The sequence below is a fragment of the Larimichthys crocea genome, chromosome X (genome assembly GCF_000972845.2).
Source record: "Larimichthys crocea isolate SSNF chromosome X, L_crocea_2.0, whole genome shotgun sequence".
NCBI classification, from domain to species: Eukaryota; Metazoa; Chordata; class Actinopteri; family Sciaenidae; genus Larimichthys; species Larimichthys crocea.
In genome coordinates, this window is record NC_040020.1 from 6,086,676 (window position 1) to 6,106,957 (window position 20,282).

Consider the following 20,282-nt stretch of genomic DNA (forward strand, 5'->3'; position numbering starts at 1 on the left):
GAAATCCAACACAGCTTGTTAATTATGTGTGTAGGTAAGCTACGCTACACTCAGAACCAGCAATTCAACTCAAAAGACATTATCTCTCTGAAAACAAACATGGATAATGCATATGTCACTGCCAATTCAGCATCTTGCACTGTCTTTAGTATGGCCAATTTAAAGCCTCACGCATAGTAAACAGCAGGGCAGCTTATTAATTTAACTTTATATTTAGATACATTAATAACATTTCTTAAAACGCTACAGTTTCGACTAGATTTGGATCATGGCCTTCTTTCTGTCATGATATAATCTAAGCCATCAATTGATAAGTCCTGCTCAATCTTTGCCATTCAGACACGAGTTTACCAGTCACACCTCCATATTGACAGTCAGGGCAGATGATTTGGACTGGTCTTAGATACACAATTACACATTGTAGGTTTAAACAAAGGCCTGTATGCAATCAAAAGGGTGCGGTTTCTATGCCAAAGTGTGTCTCACCTCAAAACAACCCAATTTCAACATGACAGTTCTATCACACAAGTATAACAAACAACAAACCAAATTACCAATCAAAGCAAGGCCTGTGCAAAAGCAGATGATCCTTTAAGAGGAGGAGAATCATGGAGCCTAGCCCACAACTAAAACACCCCAGACAACTAGAGCTTAGATTCAGGGAGGGAAATGCTCACAAAGTTTGACTTGTTTGCAATAGTTTCCGCCTATCCATGAAACCATAAAAAGATAAGAGCATGGCAGGTTGTCTCGAGCACAGTGAGCCATGCCTCCATCTGCACTGTGCCTCTGACACCCACTGCACAATATGGACCGAACAGCATTTACTACAAACAACAGCACGAAATCAGAGAAAAATACAAGCAAAAGCAAAATAAAGACTCATCTTAAAAGCTCCCTATGCCCATCCTTCAACTCCTAATATATTATAGCATTTCAGCCAGTTCAGTTGTATCAACTCACAATGATGAGGTGTCCATAAGCATAAGAGCACTTTGCACTGTTAAAAGCTCACTGGAAACAGCACTCTTATGTGCAAATGGATCTTAGGGCACGTAAAGTAATTACTCGACAGGCTCTCATAGCTCCTGTTGAATGCTTGTCATGAAGATTTACTAAAAACATAACACAATCTAATGAAAAACAGCAATGATTATGGCAATAGAACAGACTATGATTGGAAATAAAAAAGTTTTCAGGCAATGTTGCATCGTGCCAGGCAATGTGCCATTTGTTAGATTAGCAGTTCTATCAGAATGAACTTTAAAAAGTTTGTTAGATTAGCAGTTCTATCAGAATGAACTTTAAAAAGCCATTGCATCATCACAAGATGGCCTCCATACAAGATAAATCTTACCAATGCCTCTGCCATAAAACAAGGAAAAAGGCTGAAGACAGTGCTGCAAAAGACTAGAGAAGAAAACGTGTGGCTTAAACTTGGTAAAACCTCCTGTGATGCGATTTAACAATTATATTGTGTTTTCACTTGAGAAATCTCCCCCGCAGGGAATACAGTGAGCCAACACCTTAAGCTCCTTTAACAAAATGAGCAGCATTTCATATTATGTTTTAATATTCACACCTTTTTCAGCATCCAACTAAAACTTGGCTAGCAGGCAAGCACTATTAGCATATCATTACATCCCCTACTGTGAAGAGAAGGTAGCGGGCCAGGAGGTTAATGGAGGTTATTGCCTCCTGTTTAGCCAAAATCTCTGCTTCACTGTTCCATCATGTTAATTTAACCACCGTGCTAACACATTAAACTGGCAGCAGTTGTGGCGTTTACATGGTGTGTGTAATCATTGGGAATTTAAAAACACACGTGCATTTTCACAGTTTATCATTCATACACAGTAAATGCACATCATCTTTATTTTAAAAAAACGACATTGAGCTTTGTGACCAAGGTCAGACATGTTTTCCAGAGGTACAAAAGGAAATGTGTTGTGTTTGTACTGAACAGCTCAATGCAACTGCAGGTCTGTAGGTCCTATCTTGTGAATTTGAGTGGGGATAGTGCATTTTGGCTACAGCAGCGCAGGCAACAACCTGCGGCATAGAGGTTAACCCGGATCCAACGTATGGAAAAAACGTAGTCCGATGTCACGTTATGGCCACCAATCAGTCACTCAGACCGGTCAAACCCCTCCACAGTAAGCCTGAAATGTCACTGAACCTGAAGCAACCTAGGTGGATTCATGGATTAAACTCTGATACTCTACCTGTTTATTTATTTCATGTGTGCCCACCTTCTAAATCTGTGTCTGGCTCGCAGTTTACACTGCAAAATAGTGACGCAAAGAAGTCTACCTTGGTTTGTGTCCGATGGTTTGAGAGAGTGGGAGTGAGCGAGCATTGGTTAAGCAATATACACAGTGAATGAGAGTGAGGGAGCGCATGCAGCGATAAAGCTGGTTAATCTGCTAAATAAAAAACTATTTCCTGATTTGTTTCACAGCAGTTAGGTTGAGCAGAAACAGACACCACCGCCGTGGCAATTTACCACAGCTCCAGATTCTGTCTGAACGAGCCCTTAGCACATGAAGAACCTATATTTAAAAGTGTTAGTTTCAGCTATGAAACTTGAGTCACAATAAGTCAGGTAGCTGAGGGGAATTATGAGAACTGAGAGTAGTGGATTTAATGAAAGTCTTAACTCAGACTAGTGATGTGTTGTTGGTGTTGCTCAACCTAGGTCAGGTTTGTATATTAAGAAACATCAAAAACCCAGTTCCTTGGTGACAGCATTACCCAAGCGTATCACCAGAGCTGTGTAAAAACACCTCAAAATATATAACATATGTTGTAGGTGACTGGCTTACAAAGTCAGTCAACATCCCTGAGACATCTTCTTCCGGAGCTGGGCTGAGACTCTGGGGCATACTGAAGGAACAACTCTTCAGAGGCCTGCTATAGATTCTATGGAAAGCTTTAAGGGAAATGAATTCAGCATGGCTGAGATGTCCCTGTTGCCACCACTAAACTTGACTTGACTACACAGCTAGAAAATTGATGGGTGGGTAAAGGGAGGGATCATGCAAAAAAGCCCAGCGAGGTCCAACTTGTGCATGTGTGCTTAAGTACTCAAAGCTAAAGCTGCAGTAGGCAAGATTATGTCAAAACAAAAAAAGTCAAAATGAGGCTGAAGCAGACAGCGCCACGCAGACTGACACGCCGCACGTTTGCTCTTTTTGTAGGATGTGGTCACTGGTGGGAAATGTTCTCTCTGCACAGAAGGCACAAAAAAAGAAATCAAAGGGAAAAGTGAAGCTGGCTGATCAACAACCACCATTTTTCAAAGGAAATCACTACTTGCCAAACATAGCTAAAACTGAACCAAAGAACATTTTTCACCCCCCCGACTGACAGCCAGTAAGCACAGGAATAAGAAATGTATTCCTGTTGTCAAATAAATGTGAAATGAAATTCTGACACCTCTTAAGGACCCTAAAAATAGTCGATATAATAGTCGAATAGTCAATTTAGACTGCATAAACTGGAAGCCGATAGTAACTGAGAATCCATCTTTCAACTATCATTTCAACTAAACTCTGACCTTGAGCATGGTTCAACCAAATTATAAAAAAACATATTTTCTTTCTTACCTTTGGTGGCACATATTTAGACAGAAGTTTTGTTTGCTTTGAGGTATCTTCCTCACTAAAAAAACATCTCCCAGAATCAGAATAAAGGAGCATTTCTTCAATAGAAGAAATTAAATGTATAATGGACTGACCTTGGCTATTCCCTGAATGGTAGAGTATTAGTCTACATACAAAAAATGAAAGAGCAGTTTCCAGTTGCCCCTTTGGTCAACATTTCAATCAACTCTTTTTGGTCTTTGACAATGTACACTAACAGTTCCTGTTCCCAGCTTCCTCCAACGTAACCAGTAGAGTTCTGTTGAAATGCCTTTGTGAGCTGGCACTGTTTATAGAAGAAACAATAGGAGGAGAGATGTAGGCCAAGAAGTAGACTACATTATGGCCCTGTTTCCTAAAAACTGTCCACGACACTGCAGAGAAATGATTTATTGAGCGGTTAATGCTTCACTCAACACTTACCAAATGAACTATGCTTGGAAGCAAGCTTGAAGGTGCATGCTTTGAATGGAGAGTGGGATGTAGAGACACTACTCATCAAGGAAATATCACTTAAAAGCTAATAAAGACTACCAAGCCACATCATCATCTAAAAGCTTCACAATAAATTAAGTTGTAGTCTTTTTCAAAACGTCTATCCCCTCAGAGCAATTGGTAGTTATTCCAACAGCTTTAAAATCAAACTTTCGAGTTAACAACAGATGTGTTTCAATCTACTAACACTTCAATACACAAGACTTTGTAAGGCATAACATCTGGTTTCCATATTTACCGACACAAACCAATATGTCTACAAATAAATGCGTTAAATTCAAGCAAATAATTAGAATTGTGCTCATTGGGCTGAAACGTGTATAAACAATGAGGCTAATTGATTATTCTGTGCGGTGTGACAGCCAGCACAGAATAACCAGAAAACAGTCGAGTTGTCCATACGTCGTTGCAGTTAAGAGAAGACATAAGTTTAGTCACAACCACTATGTCCGAAAAAAGATTATTACAAAGCCTCGAATACTGTACACGCTTTCCAAAACAAATATCTGCTTGCTTAAAACCTTACAGCCTCCTAGTTGATACACATCTTGTTCAAACACCGTTGAATCCTGAGGCAAAATGCCTGCTTGTCAACACACAGCAGGTGATGAGGCACGATAGGTGCATTATCTGATCTGCTTGGGGGCTAAATAATGACACACCATTACCGGAGTGTTGATTTCCTGCTTACCTGGATATAAAGCAGAAAACAGCCATCCCGGTAATGGTCATTTACTGTAGAACCAGTTCAGCTGCACGCCGGCTAGTCAAACCTGTGTGCTCACCCTGGAGATGCTCAATGTGTTGACACTGCGATAACTGTGGAGTTGCAGCCACGCAAGTGCCTGTTTTTATTTGTTTAGGGAAATATAACTTGGGGACACAGCAAGCATTGGAGGTAAAGCTGAAAATAAAACACACACACACTTATACTATAAACAGAGTCCAGTCATGCTTATTTAGACAACAGCACTCAAGGGCTTCGACTGCTTTTGGTCACAGCGGAGAAAGAGGGAAAAGGTGTGACCGTAGAATTGGGCTGATGCGACAGATAACTGAGAGAGGCAGATAGGGTTTCATTCATGTGTCAGATTAGAGGGCTCTTTGTTACAGCCACAGAGGGCAAAGCATGCCTGGAGAGAGGACAAGGATCGCCCTCACTCCCATACCGCTTGTGTTATTATGTGCAACTGAAGGGCTAGTTTGTGTGTTTGTTGCATTCCTGCTTACATCACGTTGGCAGGGTTAAAATTAGAATTAAAAGAAGCTGCCAACTTGATCCTCAGGGTCATAACTCCACTGTTATGGCAGCGAATATTGATTTAAAAGTCCACTTCTTTAACTGATAGGTCTAAATCACTTGGAACTGCTACTTTCTGTCTGCGCTCTTTACATTGGAGGAATATTTACAATCGTTAAACCTTTAAATGGTTCAACCAAATCACAAAAAACATTGGCACACATTACCAAACCATCTTTAGGGATGGATAGCAATATTATACATATTTCTCTAATGGGAAAATATGGTTTTTAAGGTCTTTAAAGTCTTTTTTTAAAATGGGAAAAAGGTACTAAAACTTCTGATACCTTGGGGTTTATAACTTATCTCACTATCAAACTGCAGCCGACCTTATTCCTAGGTAGTAAAGGCAAAAATGGCCCACATCTGATCATGAAAAGTTAAGCTGATTAAAATCAATTTTACGATTTTATTATCTTATACATCATAAACTCCAGAGCACAGCTACTTTGCATGATTCTTCCCTGCAGTGGTGTGTAGGAAAGGTACGAAGCGGACTATTTAAAGAAGCACATGCAAGATGCGGTTTGGAATAATTAATTTTACTTATGACAGCCTATCTCAAAGGAGGATCCTCTCTGTCAACATCAGTAGACGAGATGATAAAGTGGGCAGCAACGACACCTTAAAATAATCCTGAACAAATATAATAAAAACTGATATTTTTTCTCTTTCACACGAGTCAAACAAAATAAGGTGTCTTCATTTTATGCAGTTGCTCCTCCGAAGGAAACCAAATACCGGCACATGACATGAAATATTTACAGACCTGAAACATAAGAGCACTTTTAGGCTATAGCTACAGCCTAATATAGATTTGATAAATTGGATTTGGACCGGCAGTATGATATACATGTTCTGTGAAAAGAAATGAGAACATATGAAGAGATGTTCTCCAAAAATAGACGAAGACAGTTCTTGCAAAATTATGCAAAATGTTCTAAATAATCGCTGTTGTTTTCCAAATAGTCCAGTAACACAACAGAATGACTCTGGTTTGCAAGGCTGTGGGAAATGATTACTTATCCCCAAAGATCCTTACAAAACACACAAATCATGTTGAGTTAAAGGTGTTGTTTGCTCTTATGTTACAGACCTTCTATCTTTAGCACTCCTTGTAGTATCCATTAAAAAAAGAAATCAGATAATGTCGATAAAAATAAACAATGACATGTGCATGGATAGCATTCCACAGTTGCCCATAAAGCTAGCAGCCAACCCCGTGAGCTTGTCGTCAGGTAAGGCCTAAGATATATTCCACACCACAAACTGCCCCATCTCCTGTGTCACCTATCCGAGCGGACGTGAGCGTGACACAGGCCGGCTCGACCGCCACAGAGCTTTACATAAGTCAATGGTTTACAGAGTCCTGTAAGACCACACGGTGCTCTACACAGTCAGCAGCGCTGTAATGTTGGTATATGGTGGGCAAAATGATACAAAAGGAGGCCGATTACTGTCAGCCCATACTGGTTCCTCACAGAAATATCACTATCAACACACAACACACACAGTTTATATAGCCAACATTGTTTTATAACACTATTTAGCAGATGACAAGGAAGCAGATCTCAGTTGAGTAGATTGTCAAACAAGTGATGTTTTGAAGTTCAGCTCATGTTTATTCTCTTTTATTATGAATCCATAGTTACAGTATTATCATAAGGTAGCACTCCTATGGAAAATATCATCTCGGTCTCATTTATTATCCTACATAAAGAGGTGTCATCGTGTGTTGTCATGTATTAAACCAGAAAATTGTCTTGGCATAAACATGTAGTTTCAATATTAACTGCCTGCTAACTGTTCCCCCGTAGCTAACCCCGCCTCAGTGTAAACTGAAAATGACATCGGTCAGTAACGTTTGTTGGAGGCAACCTAACTGAGACCTAACACTTTGCAGCTGCTTGCAGCTTTCAGCGTATTGTTAACCAGACAAAACAAAACCAAAAACAGTGCTGCTTCCTGTTAAACTGTGGCCTGCCACAGAGCTCACACAAATTAAACTGCTGCTGCTGCTGCTGCTGCTTTTCAAAGCATTAGATAAAGACATGAACCAATGATTGGTGAAGAAAGTCAAACATTTACCAAGCACAAGTTTCCCAGATATTTGTCTCAAGAGTTGGCAGACCAAACTAGGGCTTAAAAAAAAAAAACAGTGACCATTGGACTTGAGTTTGACATACAGCCATAAATAGGTCTTCAATGGTGTTCAGCTTTGTTCACCAGTAACCCCTCTGCGGTGCAACAAGCTGTATGACTGTATACTGCATGGTCTTGTGTGTGATCTTGTGGGCCAGTAGTGGCTGCTCAGTATCTTATCAGAACCGATGTGGTTTTTGGATTTTTGGTGCCACAACCTCAACAATGAGATCACAGTGACAGAGAGCTGCATCGGGCTGTGAAGTAGGTCATTGATTCTCAGTAGGATTGAGAGTAGCCCTTTCACATTATTAATAGTCCTTCGATTCAGTGTGAAATATATCGCTCGATGCTGCTTTAAAAAGGGTAGAAAAGGTCAAACATGTGCTTACAGAAGCTTTTAACTACTCAATCTATGCAGCCCGAAGAACAGTGTTTATTACATGTATTTTTACCAACAATAACCAAAACTGTGAGCAATAAAACCAAGCAATAAAAAAGTCGTGCAAAACCACAGAGGTGTTTTCAATTTCTCCAGCTGAAGACCTCAACTCAGGTTGAAGGTGGACGGAGCTCTGCTTTGTTGTATATACACGCCTACACAGACCTGAGAGGAGGTCAAATCAGGCAACATAAGTGACAATACTTGTGCTGGTGGACTGGCGCTTTATTAATATACGACAAAAGGCCAACGCAAAGAAGGTGAAAACAGTAAAGCTGATCTCTTTTTTTCCAAGTTGTCCTTCTGTGCGGCGAAGACGACAAATTTACTGAGGGAGGTTGTGCGTAGCCCTGCCATTTAATTTAATCAGGCACTGAGGGGGAAAGTAGTGGGATACTTACTGAACTTGTGCTCGATTTTTCTGCACGAAAAACTCGACCAAATTAAAAAATATATGTGTTGTGAAGTTCATCGCCTCTAGTGCACGAGCGCTGCTTGAAAAAAAAGGAGACTGTCAACCGAGACAGGTACGTTAAAACGAGCCATGAAAAGGCGACTGACATTTCTCAGTGGCAGACTCAAAGTTCAGTTAATGTGTGGTTGTGTGTTTAGGACACTCCACCACACGGACTTATTACTCTTTTATTATTAAAAACACTATGGATATCAGTTTAAATATTAACTGTTGGTTATTATAATACAAGAGGCTTAAAAAGGGTTTCAACTCTTCGCAGTTTTGCTTTTAAGTGACACGGATATACCATACTACCTTAAATAGATACCCAGCTCGTGTTAACTAGATGTAACAACTAAGGGGGAAAAACCCACAGTGTGGTGTGAGGTACAGCCCCTTTAACTCAACGTGACTATGAGATACAGTCTTCTTTTCTCTTTGGTGACTTCAGGGCAAGAAAAAAAGTCAGCATAATGAGCTGCTTTTATAAAAAAATAAGTGAATCCTGGTGTTATAACCCCAGCCAATGTGTCACAAGTCATCACAAACACTGTTTTGGGTCAGATTCTTGAGAAAACAATGTTAGCATTTAACTAAACACGGTGAAGGACTAAAGCAATGAGAGGGCGGCAAATGAGAGGCTGTATGGTAAATCACATTATCATATAATGGTGAGGTGGGGGAGGTGAGCAGGGGATGTGGAGGGCATGAGAGACAGAGGGTGGTAAGCGTAATGAAATGCATGGTGCCATTTCTCAAAGCCCTAAAATGACACTGACCGTGCTAAACATGGAGTCCCAGGGACACAGGCAGAGCTGCTGTGCACGGATATTTCTGTCAAAACATATTCCTGGCTGTCTCTCCGGCTCATTTTTTTTTTGTGCCACATATATTCATGACTTTTGCAGACAGAAAAGGCAGAAAAGAAAACACAGTGATTAGTAGCTATCTCACGGTTGAAAACCACACCTCCCTGTGATATTGCTGAAGTCACAACTAGCATCATCTTGCCAATATTAACAGAATTTGTAACCAGGTATGCCAGAAATAAAATAAATCAAAGTATTCCAGCTCACTACAAAGTTCACTTTTGTACTTAATAAAAAACACAAGCTACTGCCTTTACAGCTGAAATTTGTAGCCTTGTTGTAAGCATAATAAGTTTGTAACAGTAATTCATCTGCAACTATTTCCCATATATTTGGCTCTATGGTTGGATAATGGAAGAGCTTTGTGTTTAGCAGTGTCACTGCCATCATGAGGAGAGTTGCATTTGCCCCACCGTGGGGGGGATGGTGTTGGGAGTAAATTTTGTGACTACAGACATGGAGGATGAGCCTTCCCCTTTCACTAAAAAAAAGAAAAAAAGGACTCCATTGTGTTGCCACAGTGACAAAGCAGTTTTGCAGGTTCCACCTTCACCTCTCCTCCCGCATAACCGGCTCCCTCCTCTCTCTCACACTAAAACTTCTGTGTTGCCGGTAGTTTCATTCATTCTCGTGCAGGAGGTGCAAAGTCATTTCATAACTCAGGGGAGCCAAAAAGGGGCTATTAGTGCTGCTGCACACAGACAGACAGACAGACAGACAGACAGACAAAGCTGGATAAGGAATTTAAGGGTGGCCAACAGGTAGCAGACTGATAAGACACACACACACACACACACACACACACACAGGCTAACCTGGATTTGTCACAAAAAGTACCAGCTGATTTGCTTCAACAGCTTTCCTGCCACGATTGCGTCTTCTGACATCGGTCATCATGTCATACTTAATTCAAAACTGAGGTGCAGTGTGTTTTTATCATTGAGCAAACCCTGAGAAGTGCATGTCACCCAATAATAGTATCATTTAAAAGACTAATATGCATAAGAAACATGTCAGATTAGAGCTGTAACACTATGCAGTGCAGACCGAGCCATGAGGTATACAGTAAATAAAGAAAATACCATCACATACGGGGGCAACAAGGACAATCAGGGCAACAAGTAAGTAAAGTCACAGTGAAGCAATGAGTAATAACTTCATTTTGTTTTACGCAGATGAGTGTGATGTCAGACTTTTCCAAAACAAAAAAAACAGCATTTAGTGTCAGTGTGACAGCAGTGCTATCTAAAGGCCTATCCTGAGCTCTTATAATCAGCTTACCAGGTTGAACACCGTCTCCACAATGTCTCGGTTGGAAACTTCCCCAACTTCCACCAGACCGGCGAGAACGGCGAATTTCATCTTTATCCCCCTGATGGGCACTCCGGGGTTGAGAGCCATGGCGCCGGATCTCCCGTCCTTTCCATCACCTGGCTGCGCAGCGCCGGGCACCGCCGTCTCCTCGCTAGCCATTTGCTAAAAAAAAAAAAAGGAAAGGAAAAGGAAAGGGGGAAGGGAAGGAAGGAAGGAAGGGACAGGTGGCGTTCACAGGTAAGGCACCTGTTCACCTCTCCAATGGTGACAGTGCAGAGTCGGAGGAGGAGGAGAAAAAGGAGGGAGGAGGAGGAGAGGGGGATCTATGTCCCCTTCAGTTGAGTTGTTGACAGGCACACAAAACAAACCCCCATCCAAAAAACTGTTGTTGTGTGCGCAAAGAGGGAGATTTCTCTGCGAGACACAGTCAACTACTACTCCTCTTGTCTGTCCCCCTTGTTTCTGCTCCGTAACTTGATAAGGAGACGGATGAGGAAGGAAAGAGGAGGAGGAGGGTGTTGGAAAAGCCGTGTGTGCTGCAGGTAACAAGGAGGAGAAAGCAGGTAAAGTAGAGCTCGTCCTTAACCTGGTTTTCCCCCACGTCCCTCGCTCGGTCAAATGGGCAAACGAGGATACTTTAATATCTCCGCACAGCACTGCTGGAAGTTGCTATTGTCACTGAGTCCAGACACTTGACAGGTAGCGCGCAAAAAAATAAAAATAAAAAAAACTCACACAAACTGTGGAGAGGACAAGTCCGTCAGTAGCTCCAGGTGGAAGTCGACGAAGGACACGCGGTCCAGCTCGGTCCTCCCCCCGGCAAACTCCGCCGACACTTGCTGAAATGTCAGCCAGCTGCGCCGCTTTCTCTTCCTGATTTTACCCCGGTAGCTTTCAGCTCGTCACCGCCATGACAGTGTAGCCCTTGAGTGAGTGGAGCATGCGCAGTGAAGGGGGGGAAGCTGAGTCCATTCAGTCTCTGTGGCAGGTGTGTCGCTCAGGTGGCTTTCCACGCGCGACACACGGGGACTCAGCTAGAAATCAACAGGGCTGCCTCATGTGTTCACTCACTGCCACGTATGTTTTATCATCCCCCAGTGGAGGCAAGTAACTCAGAGTATTTGTGACGGTTTTTAGGGGTAACTGTTTTATTTGATAGATATATAGATAGATAGATAGATAGATAGATAGATAGATAGATAGATAGATAGATAGATAGATAGATAGATAGATAGATAGATAGATAGATAGATACACTTTATTTATCCCCAAGCTGGGAAATTACAATGCAGCAGCAGCATTACACACAGTGACGATACACAACATAAGAATAAAAATATAAAGAACAAACTATACATAATAGAATATCAAAATAGCAATAGTAAATAAAATATATATTGTACAAAAGTATATACAGCAAATTGGCAGTGTTGTTTTTTTAGGGTGCCAGCCAGGACTCAGCCTGACCATTTAAAAAAACCTCTCACGAAAAAACCACACAAAAGGGTGCAACAATTCAAAACACAATTCATACAACCACAATGTGAACAAACCAAAATACAGCTTTTCTTTTCGTTACCACAATGTGAACAAACCAAAATACAGCTTTTCTTTTCGTTTCAAAAGATATATTTACACAACAGAAAACCCAGAAACAATGTCCACTTCTTCGGTTCAATTCAAGTTCTCAACAGTTCAGTTCAGTACAAATAAAAAAGCAGTACTCGAGTACTGTCCTTGAGTGCAATACAGAGTTAATACTCCGAGGCGTTTCAGAAAATATAGTGCTTTTGCTGCACTTTATTTATTTATCACTGCTATACATTTCATATTAGAAAATGTTATGGGTATGGTAAAGCACAAGAACAGATGCATAGCAGGCTACAGACAAGCTAATTGATTACAAAATATATGTGTATTATGTACAACATGGACATCTACTAATCACAAAATGAAAGTTACTGAAGACAATAAACAGTAAAAAGTCTCTGCAAAGTGTAATGAGACAAATGTGGAGAAATAAAAATGAAGAGCCAATCAACTTAAGTAATTGCACTTTAGGGAATGAAATGTGTCAGTGGGTAAAGTGTCTTGTTTCCGGGGGATGAAATGTGTTATTGCATTTCAACAACAAAGTGTCTTGTGGTCCAAAGACATGTAGTGCAGAAGGTTAACAGCTGAGTAATGTGTTTGATTGGGGAAAATTGCAACAATAAAATGCTCTTCATACATCAATGCAAGAGTAAAAATAATCCATTCATTATCTGTAACCGCTTATCCTCATCAGGATCACCGTGGGCGAGAGGTTGGGTACACCCTGGACAAGTCGCCAGCTCATCACTGTTACCAATTAATCTTTTAAGTGTATCTGGACTTTAGCATCAGCCCACCATAGTTTCTCCTACATCCTCGGAAGGGCGATGTGAGGGTATTGAGTTGCAGGTTTTAAATCTAACTTGTAATGGAGCATTATAACATTGTATTTCTACTTATGTAAAGGATCTGAATATTTCTTCCACCAAAATTTACTTAAAATATATTCTAGCCAAGTTAAACTTGGAGTCCCGATGCCTGCAGCTGATCTGAATAAATTCAGATGGAAATGTTTAATGAAAAGGAATGAAAAATTGGTTTTGATGGTATTTGGCTGTGACCAAAATAATATTTGTTTTTAATATAATGTGTCTTTCTAAACTCATGACAAGCTTACCAAAGTAAGCTTCTTCTTTTTTTTCATAGAGACTTTATGCATTACTGCAATGAGGAATTTTGGGCACTTACACAAGTTAAGACACTGAACACGGTGGTAGTTTTACTTTGTATTATATTACAAATTTCAGCATCTCAAGAAACTCAGGAAAACTTCCATGTTCCTATGATACAGGGCTTCATACCGCATGACAAAACAATAAACCCTTAACTCATATTTACATGTTATGTAACTACATTACCATACCATTGACCATACTGAGAGGGAAATGTGTGCTTTGTTTAAGGTAGTCTAATATGTTAGACAAACACCAAACACATATTTAAGCCGTAAAAAACACAAAAGGACGGTGAAATGCATTCAGGACTTTGTTTTTCTGCAGCACAACAGCACTTTGACAGATGTCTGCATCCCAAGGCAGTGCAAACCAAACATTAAAGCAAAGTGACAGTCCTGCTTTGCTTGCCTTTTCAAATTACCACCAACAACCCCATGTCATGTGAGATGTTTACAGAGCTGAATAGATAAGAGGTGCCAGTTTCATCTACGCTTGTTGTTGCATGAATCTAAATCAAATCAGGAACATTATAATACTTAATATGTAATAAACAGTGCATATATATATTTTTAGTCTTCTCCTTTCTCTGCTCGTACTGGCGATTTGTTCTGCTGAGGAACCATGAGTGTTGTTGCCACAGAGGCAGCTGGCGTCACTGTTACCACTGACCTCCCAGCAAAGTGTAGCTGAGCCCTCGGGGACCCTGGGAGTCATGGAAGCCAGCAGCACCACCCATGAGACGCAGGCCTCATCTCTGATGTAATGACCTGAAATCAGCAGACTTGTTCACAGCAGCCCAAAGGTACACCTTCTTAAATAAGGCTTTGAAAAGCTTTTGCTGACCTTTTGAATTGAACATGAACCATACCTTGTTATTTATTTTTTTCTAACTGTGCTCTGTAGAGATAATGAGACATTCTTTGGCATATCAACGTTTTACTATAATCATCATTTGCTCTCCTCCTGCCATTCCTGTCCAAAAGACTTACTATCTGAGCAGGAGATTATCATTCTGCAAATGATTTAGTGTCAGAGACAACAGTTAAATCATTGAGCACTTGCCAAGACATTTACTCCAAGAATGTGTCAAACCGGAGCTCACAAGATTTACTTTAAAAACGCAGAAAAGTATATTAATGGTGACAAAAGAAAATTCCATGTTGGTCATTAAAGACAGCATTTTCATCATGATGCCTGTTCAAACAGTACAGCAGATTTTTTTTATTATGAAATAAGAGGACGCTGAAAAAGCAAACAGCAGCAATGCCATGTTAATATTATGTTAATTCTGAAGTCTCCAAATATTTTAAGGTGAAAAGACTTAACGTTTTATTGATGGCACCACTAGCTGCAGTGAGATGGTGACTGACTTCAGGAGGAAGACACTTCAGATCACAGAGGTGAACATCCAGGGATTGGATATCGAGATGGTTGGAGCGTACAAATACCTTTTTGTTCACCTCAACAACAAACTGGACTGATTAGACAACACAGACATCCTGTACAAAAAAAAAGTCAAAGTCGTCTCCACTTACTGAGGAGACTGAGGTCCTTTGGAGTGTGCAGGACTCTGTTAAAAACTTTCTGTAATTCTGTGGTGGCATCTGCATTGTTCTATGCAGTTGTCTGCTGGGGAGGTCTGGTCAAGAGGGCCAGCTCTGTCCTGGACTGCCCCCTAGACTCCATGGAGGAAGTGGGGGAGAGGAGGATGTTAACAAAGCTGACATCCATCATCAACAATTCCTCTCACCTCCTGCATGAGACTGTGGAGGCCTTAAACAGCTCCTTCAGCAAAAGACTGCTACTATCTCATCTCATCTTATCTTATCTTATTAAAAACTAAAAATAATCTTGATTGATTTAGAATGGTGTCCCAGCTGCAGTGTCTTTGCCTCTGCCTATTGACTGCACAGTTTTCACCTCTCAAATCTAAATTTTGTAGCTGAATTCCAACTCACACATGGCTCCTCTGATAATTTTGACCAAATCTGGAAACCATTTATTGAATATGTACTACTGTATGAGTTCAGATTTAACCCCCCATGCTCTTTAATGTTTCTCCAAATTAAGTAAGTCAGATTTATTTTATTATTCTGTATCTTTTTCTGAGTTTATAGCAAACCACAAAGGAATACACTTTGTTTTCCACGTTGCCTGTCTGTTAATGTTCTTTCTCTTGCTTTCTTTTAGTATTGTAATGTGGCTGTTCTATATGTTCTAAACAAACCAATAGAAATATGCCTTTTTAATATACTTTTAAAAAAAAATAATATTCTGTGGGCACAGAGACACCACATTTATCAAACTTTAATTGGTTGTTTCAATATGAACACATTAATATGTCTGTCAGTCATTTTCCAGTCGGAGCAGTTATGCACATGAAACTTTTAGGGTGGGTTCTCCTAGAAACTTTAGGATGCAGGAATTACCAACAGACAAAATTCTTTCCTTTGTTTCAATACTGGTGTGGGTGGATGACAAGATGCAAACAGGTCTGTTTGACACATTAACACACCTAGATACAGGTTCTTCCTGTTCAGAGAGGACGCATAGTCTTTCATAACCAAAGTGTTCATCTAAATATGGCAATTAAATGTAATATATGTGATATGCATAATACAAATAGAGGAAAATGAATGCTGTAAATGTCTGCATTTCATATGCATGTCTACTTTTATTTTACTTATTTATTTAATTTCAACTGTATCTGTATATTTATTATTTATGACACTGTGTGTACTGTGAGCTGCTGTAACAAATGAATTTCCCCTTGTCTGGGATCATTATAAACTCTATCATATCTTATTTTATCTTATTTGTTCAGTTTGATCACTGCATTGAAATATTTTACATATTTTTCTTTGAAAATCAGAGCTCTGTTTTTCTTTTTGTATTTTTTTATATTTAGATATTTTTTGTATAGTTGCATTATTTATTTAAAGGAGGATGCTGTCTAAGGTGCGGGCTATCTTGGACAATGACTCCCACCCACTCCATGAGGTGCTGGACAGACTTAGGAGCACCTTCAGTCAGAGACTGCTGGCACCAAGATGCTCCACAGAGAGACACGAGAAGTCTTTCCTAACCTGTGAGCATCAGTCTCTACAACTCCTCCCTCAATAAAACAGACTAACTATCGAACTTGCTTGTGCAATACATAAGTGCAATCTTCCACATATGCATACTGCACTTTAAACAATCAGTGTATTCTTTGTACAGTCTCTCAAAGATTAAATTCTTTATAAGGTTCTAGATTTACATACTGTATAGTTCACTGTTACTTGGCTTTTATTTTACTGTTACTGGTTTTATTTAACTGTTATTTATACATGTGTATATAGTGTTAAAGTTTCTTTATTTCTTGGGATTTTAATATCCAACCTCTATAGTGTTCAAATGTTTTTCTATACTATCTAACTTACTGTTTGGGAGCTGCTGTAACGAACACAATTTCCCTGTGAGGATTAATAAAGTATTTCTGATTCTGATTCTGATTTATTTATAATCTTATTATTATAGTCCTATCTATAGTCCTTCCTCACTTTCTGAAATTGTCAGTGTAAACGCCATCTTTGTAGTTTTTTACTGTAGAGTCATTATTTGGATTCACCACAAAGAGAGTTATGTCCACACTCAGCAGTGACATTATCATTTTAACCAGCAGGGGGCGCCACGAGGCGCTCCGAGAACTCGCGAGATTAAGAGCAACTCTCACGAACTCGGACTCTCTTTATTTCTCGCGGGATTTCGTGCTTCCTCCTCTTTCACTCCCTGTAGCCAACATGGCAGTCGGCAAGAATAAGAGGCTGACCAAAGGCGGCAAAAAAGGTGCCAAAAAGAAGATGTAAGTAGCAAATTCACACGTCGTTACACGAAAGAGAGTTCGTCCTTTGCGTTGAGTTCACTTTGGCGTGAGAAAAGTGAAGGATGAAGCCGATTTTAAATGGATGACACAGGGGCCGGGGGCTGAGTGCTAAGTCTGGTCGTCGCCGGCCTGGATGTAGCTGTGACATGCCGTGTCCCTTTTTATTCAGCGCTGTAGTCATACTTCAGCTGGTTTGATCACACGTGTATATTTAATTAGTAGTAAATAATGCCAAAGAAAGCAAAACAACTGGTACCAGCCGGTGAATTTATCAGTGTGTTTAGCGACAGGCTACCAAGTGTTAGCATGGAGCTTACCCATTACATGGCAGCCAGACGCCACAGTTCAGCGATTACTGGTCAGGGTGACGATATTGTACACAGACTAACAACCAGACTGCCTGAGTTTTATGTCTGAATTATTCGTGGAGTGGCTGACATTAGTGATTTGGACCAGGTATGAGTGAATCCTCCACCATGCGTGCTTAGCCGGCTTGTTAGCAGCAGCAGCAGCTCTGGCATGGTCTGTCTGTATTTTGGTATTTTGGTTTGTCATTAACGCTCCTTACTCTTCACACAGTGTGGACCCTTTTTCCAAGAAGGACTGGTATGATGTCAAGGCACCAGCCATGTTCAACATCCGCAATCTTGGCAAGACCTTGGTCACCAGGACCCAGGGAACCAGTAAGTGAACCCAGCTCATGTGTATTAAATAAACATGCTTGATCGATGTCGGCATTGGAGAGATCTCAACCCCCAAATGATGCGTCCCGTTGCTTCCTCTCTCCAACATGTGCTCGTTCCCTAACCTAAGTGTTTTTAATCCACCACCTCTCAGGAATCGCCTCCGATGGTCTGAAGGGACGCGTGTTCGAGGTGAGCCTCGCTGATCTGCAGAACGACGAGGTGGCCTTCCGTAAGTTCAAGCTCATCACCGAGGATGTTCAGGGCAAGAACTGCCTCACCAACTTCCACGGCATGGACCTGACCCGCGACAAGATGTGCTCCATGGTCAAGAAGTGGCAGGTGATTATGTTTTTAATGACTGGTACTATGGTACTGGATTGCCCTTCTGATGTCACAACCCATAAATAATCATGAGCTGGTTTTAGGAGCATTGATGGTGTAAGTGAAGTTTGGTAGTTACTGAGGGGTCAGTTGTACAGATGGCAGTGGTAACAGCAGAAAACGTTACTAAAGAGCTTCTGAATAAGGAGATAGTTGATTAAGGGCGCCTTGAAAAGAATAAAAACAATGTATTTGTGCTGCTGAGTCATAGGCAGTCACTTCACTAGTTACTTCCTTGGAGTTTGATCTGAATTTAAGAGTATTGGTACACACTGTGCATTGGCAACATGGTTTGTGTGTACTGTGCACCTATAGTGGAGCTCGGTAGCAGCAAACTCCCATTTCCACATGTGTTAGAAGCAAAGAAAAAGCTGAGTTTAGTTTCAATCATATGATAAATTCGGAGCATGCACTGACACTCTGCTTCAGCAGGAGCAGTGCAGGCAGGATACTAGTTTAGGATCCAACACTTTCTAATCCTGAAACATCCGTAGGTTATTTAGCTGTGTGAACATGGAATAACAGCAGAGGTTCTTTTGTCCCTTATGTAACTTTGTAAAGAAATTGGATTAAAGCTTCAAATGTCCTGCTGATTAGTGGAACAGCTCACAGTTAGAGGACTGGACTTGTGATTTTTTTTGGTTGCAAAACATATTTTTGCCCCAGATGGGAATACATTATTCATGCTTTTGCAATTTTACATACGTTGTGCTTCGAACTTGTTTTGTTGACGGTGCATTAAATAAGTATAGATACCCAAGTGAACAAAACTGCACTGTGGTACAGCCTGTCAAGATGAAAATGTAAGGAGCAGGTGCAGGGATGAGGAGCGCAGCAGAATTTGGCTTGCCACACGATTTGTCTAAAGTACGGGGACTGTCAAAGGAAAGTGGCACATAATTGGTCAAGTCTGACAGATTATTCCAATCTCTTTCCAATCAGACCATGATCGAAGCCCACGTGGACGTCAAGACCACCGACGGCTACCTCCTGCGTCTGTTCTGCGTGGGTTTCACAAAGAAGCGCACCAACCAGATCAGAAAGACCTCCTACGCCCAGCACCAGCAGGTCCGCCAGATCCGCAAGAAGATGATGGAGATCATGACCCGTGAGGTTCAGACCAACGACCTGAAGGAAGTCGTCAACAAGCTGTAAGTCGTGTAGCTTCTCTAGCTGCTGAATGACAGTTTGATCAAGGCTTTGACATCATAAGGCAGCTTACCTAATTGTATTAAATGTTCAAGATAAGCCTTAGCTTGTTTTAGATGGACGACTAATGGATGTCATGTAAGAGTGTCATGTTGTGATTGCCCGTTGCATTAACATGTTGTGTATTGTGTCATTCCAGGATCCCTGACAGTGTTGGCAAGGACATCGAGAAGGCCTGCCAGTCCATCTACCCTCTACACGACGTCTACGTCCGCAAGGTCAAGATGCTTAAGAAGCCCAAGTTTGAGTGTAAGTAACACATGGCTATAACACTTTCATTTTGCATCTGTGGGAACACGTGATGACTGTTTCGGTCCCATATGATCTCTGATTACTCTTTTGATATCAGCTGACGTTCCCTCAAAAGAACCTGCTGCTCTGTCGAAATAATGCAGGCTTGCACGTCTTAACGTCCTGCTGCTTAAATTTGCCAGTGCACTCTTGACCTTTGTTTTTATAAGCCGTAGTTAAAAGCTTTTTGTGTTTTCTGTCACAGTGGGCAAACTGATGGAGCTCCACGGTGAGGGCGGTGCCGGCGGTGCTGCAAAGGCAACCGGTGACGACACTGGAGCCAAGGTGGAGAGGGCTGACGGCTACGAGCCCCCCATCCAGGAGACAGTCTAAAAACACCCTGACAGATTTAATAAAAAATGTAAATGACCACCAAACTGTACTGTTGTCCTTCAGTCTTGTACGTCTTTGTGCATTAAGTC

The 20,282-nt window shown here is 40.9% G+C and overlaps 2 protein-coding genes and 1 non-coding gene across 8 annotated transcripts in view; 2 read left to right on the plus strand and 1 right to left on the minus strand.

The window, feature by feature from the left end:
* lrba (LPS-responsive vesicle trafficking, beach and anchor containing) overlaps window positions 1-11,787 on the minus strand; it is a 179,095-nt gene extending 167,308 nt beyond the window's left edge. For 5 of the 6 annotated variants that reach the window (XM_027283139.1, XM_027283142.1, XM_027283141.1 and 2 more), the window contains exon 1: window positions 10,628-11,787. In XM_027283139.1, coding sequence (XP_027138940.1) covers window positions 10,628-10,819 — 192 coding nt within the window. In that variant the 5' untranslated portion in view covers window positions 10,820-11,787. The remainder of the gene's footprint in view (window positions 1-10,627) is intronic. The other variant, XM_027283138.1, reaches the window with a different exon arrangement.
* Window positions 11,788-17,116: 5,329 nt separating this feature from the next.
* On the plus strand, window positions 17,117-20,232 carry rps3a (ribosomal protein S3A). Its single transcript, XM_010729557.3, has 6 exons — window positions 17,117-17,272; window positions 17,873-17,976; window positions 18,131-18,318; window positions 19,303-19,511; window positions 19,709-19,818; window positions 20,066-20,232. The coding sequence occupies exons 1-6, from the start codon at window positions 17,211-17,213 to the stop codon at window positions 20,191-20,193; spliced, it is 801 nt and encodes a 266-aa protein (XP_010727859.1). The 5' UTR covers window positions 17,117-17,210; the 3' UTR covers window positions 20,194-20,232.
* Window positions 19,863-19,926, plus strand: LOC113746748 (small nucleolar RNA SNORD73). The gene has a single exon (XR_003463100.1). It is a non-coding gene; the product is annotated as a small nucleolar RNA SNORD73 (small nucleolar RNA).
* Window positions 20,233-20,282: the final 50 nt, after the last annotated feature.

Excerpts from the sequence above, each read along its gene's own strand:
- rps3a (XM_010729557.3), top strand. The coding sequence starts at position 17,211 with ATGGCAGTCGGCAAGAATAAGAGGCTGACCAAAGGCGGCAAAAAAGGT. Across the intron at positions 17,977-18,130 it reads CACCAGGACCCAGGGAACCA|GAATCGCCTCCGATGGTCTG; the intron begins GTAAGTGAACCC and ends ACCACCTCTCAG. Across the intron at positions 19,512-19,708 it reads AAGGAAGTCGTCAACAAGCT|GATCCCTGACAGTGTTGGCA; the intron begins GTAAGTCGTGTA and ends GTGTCATTCCAG.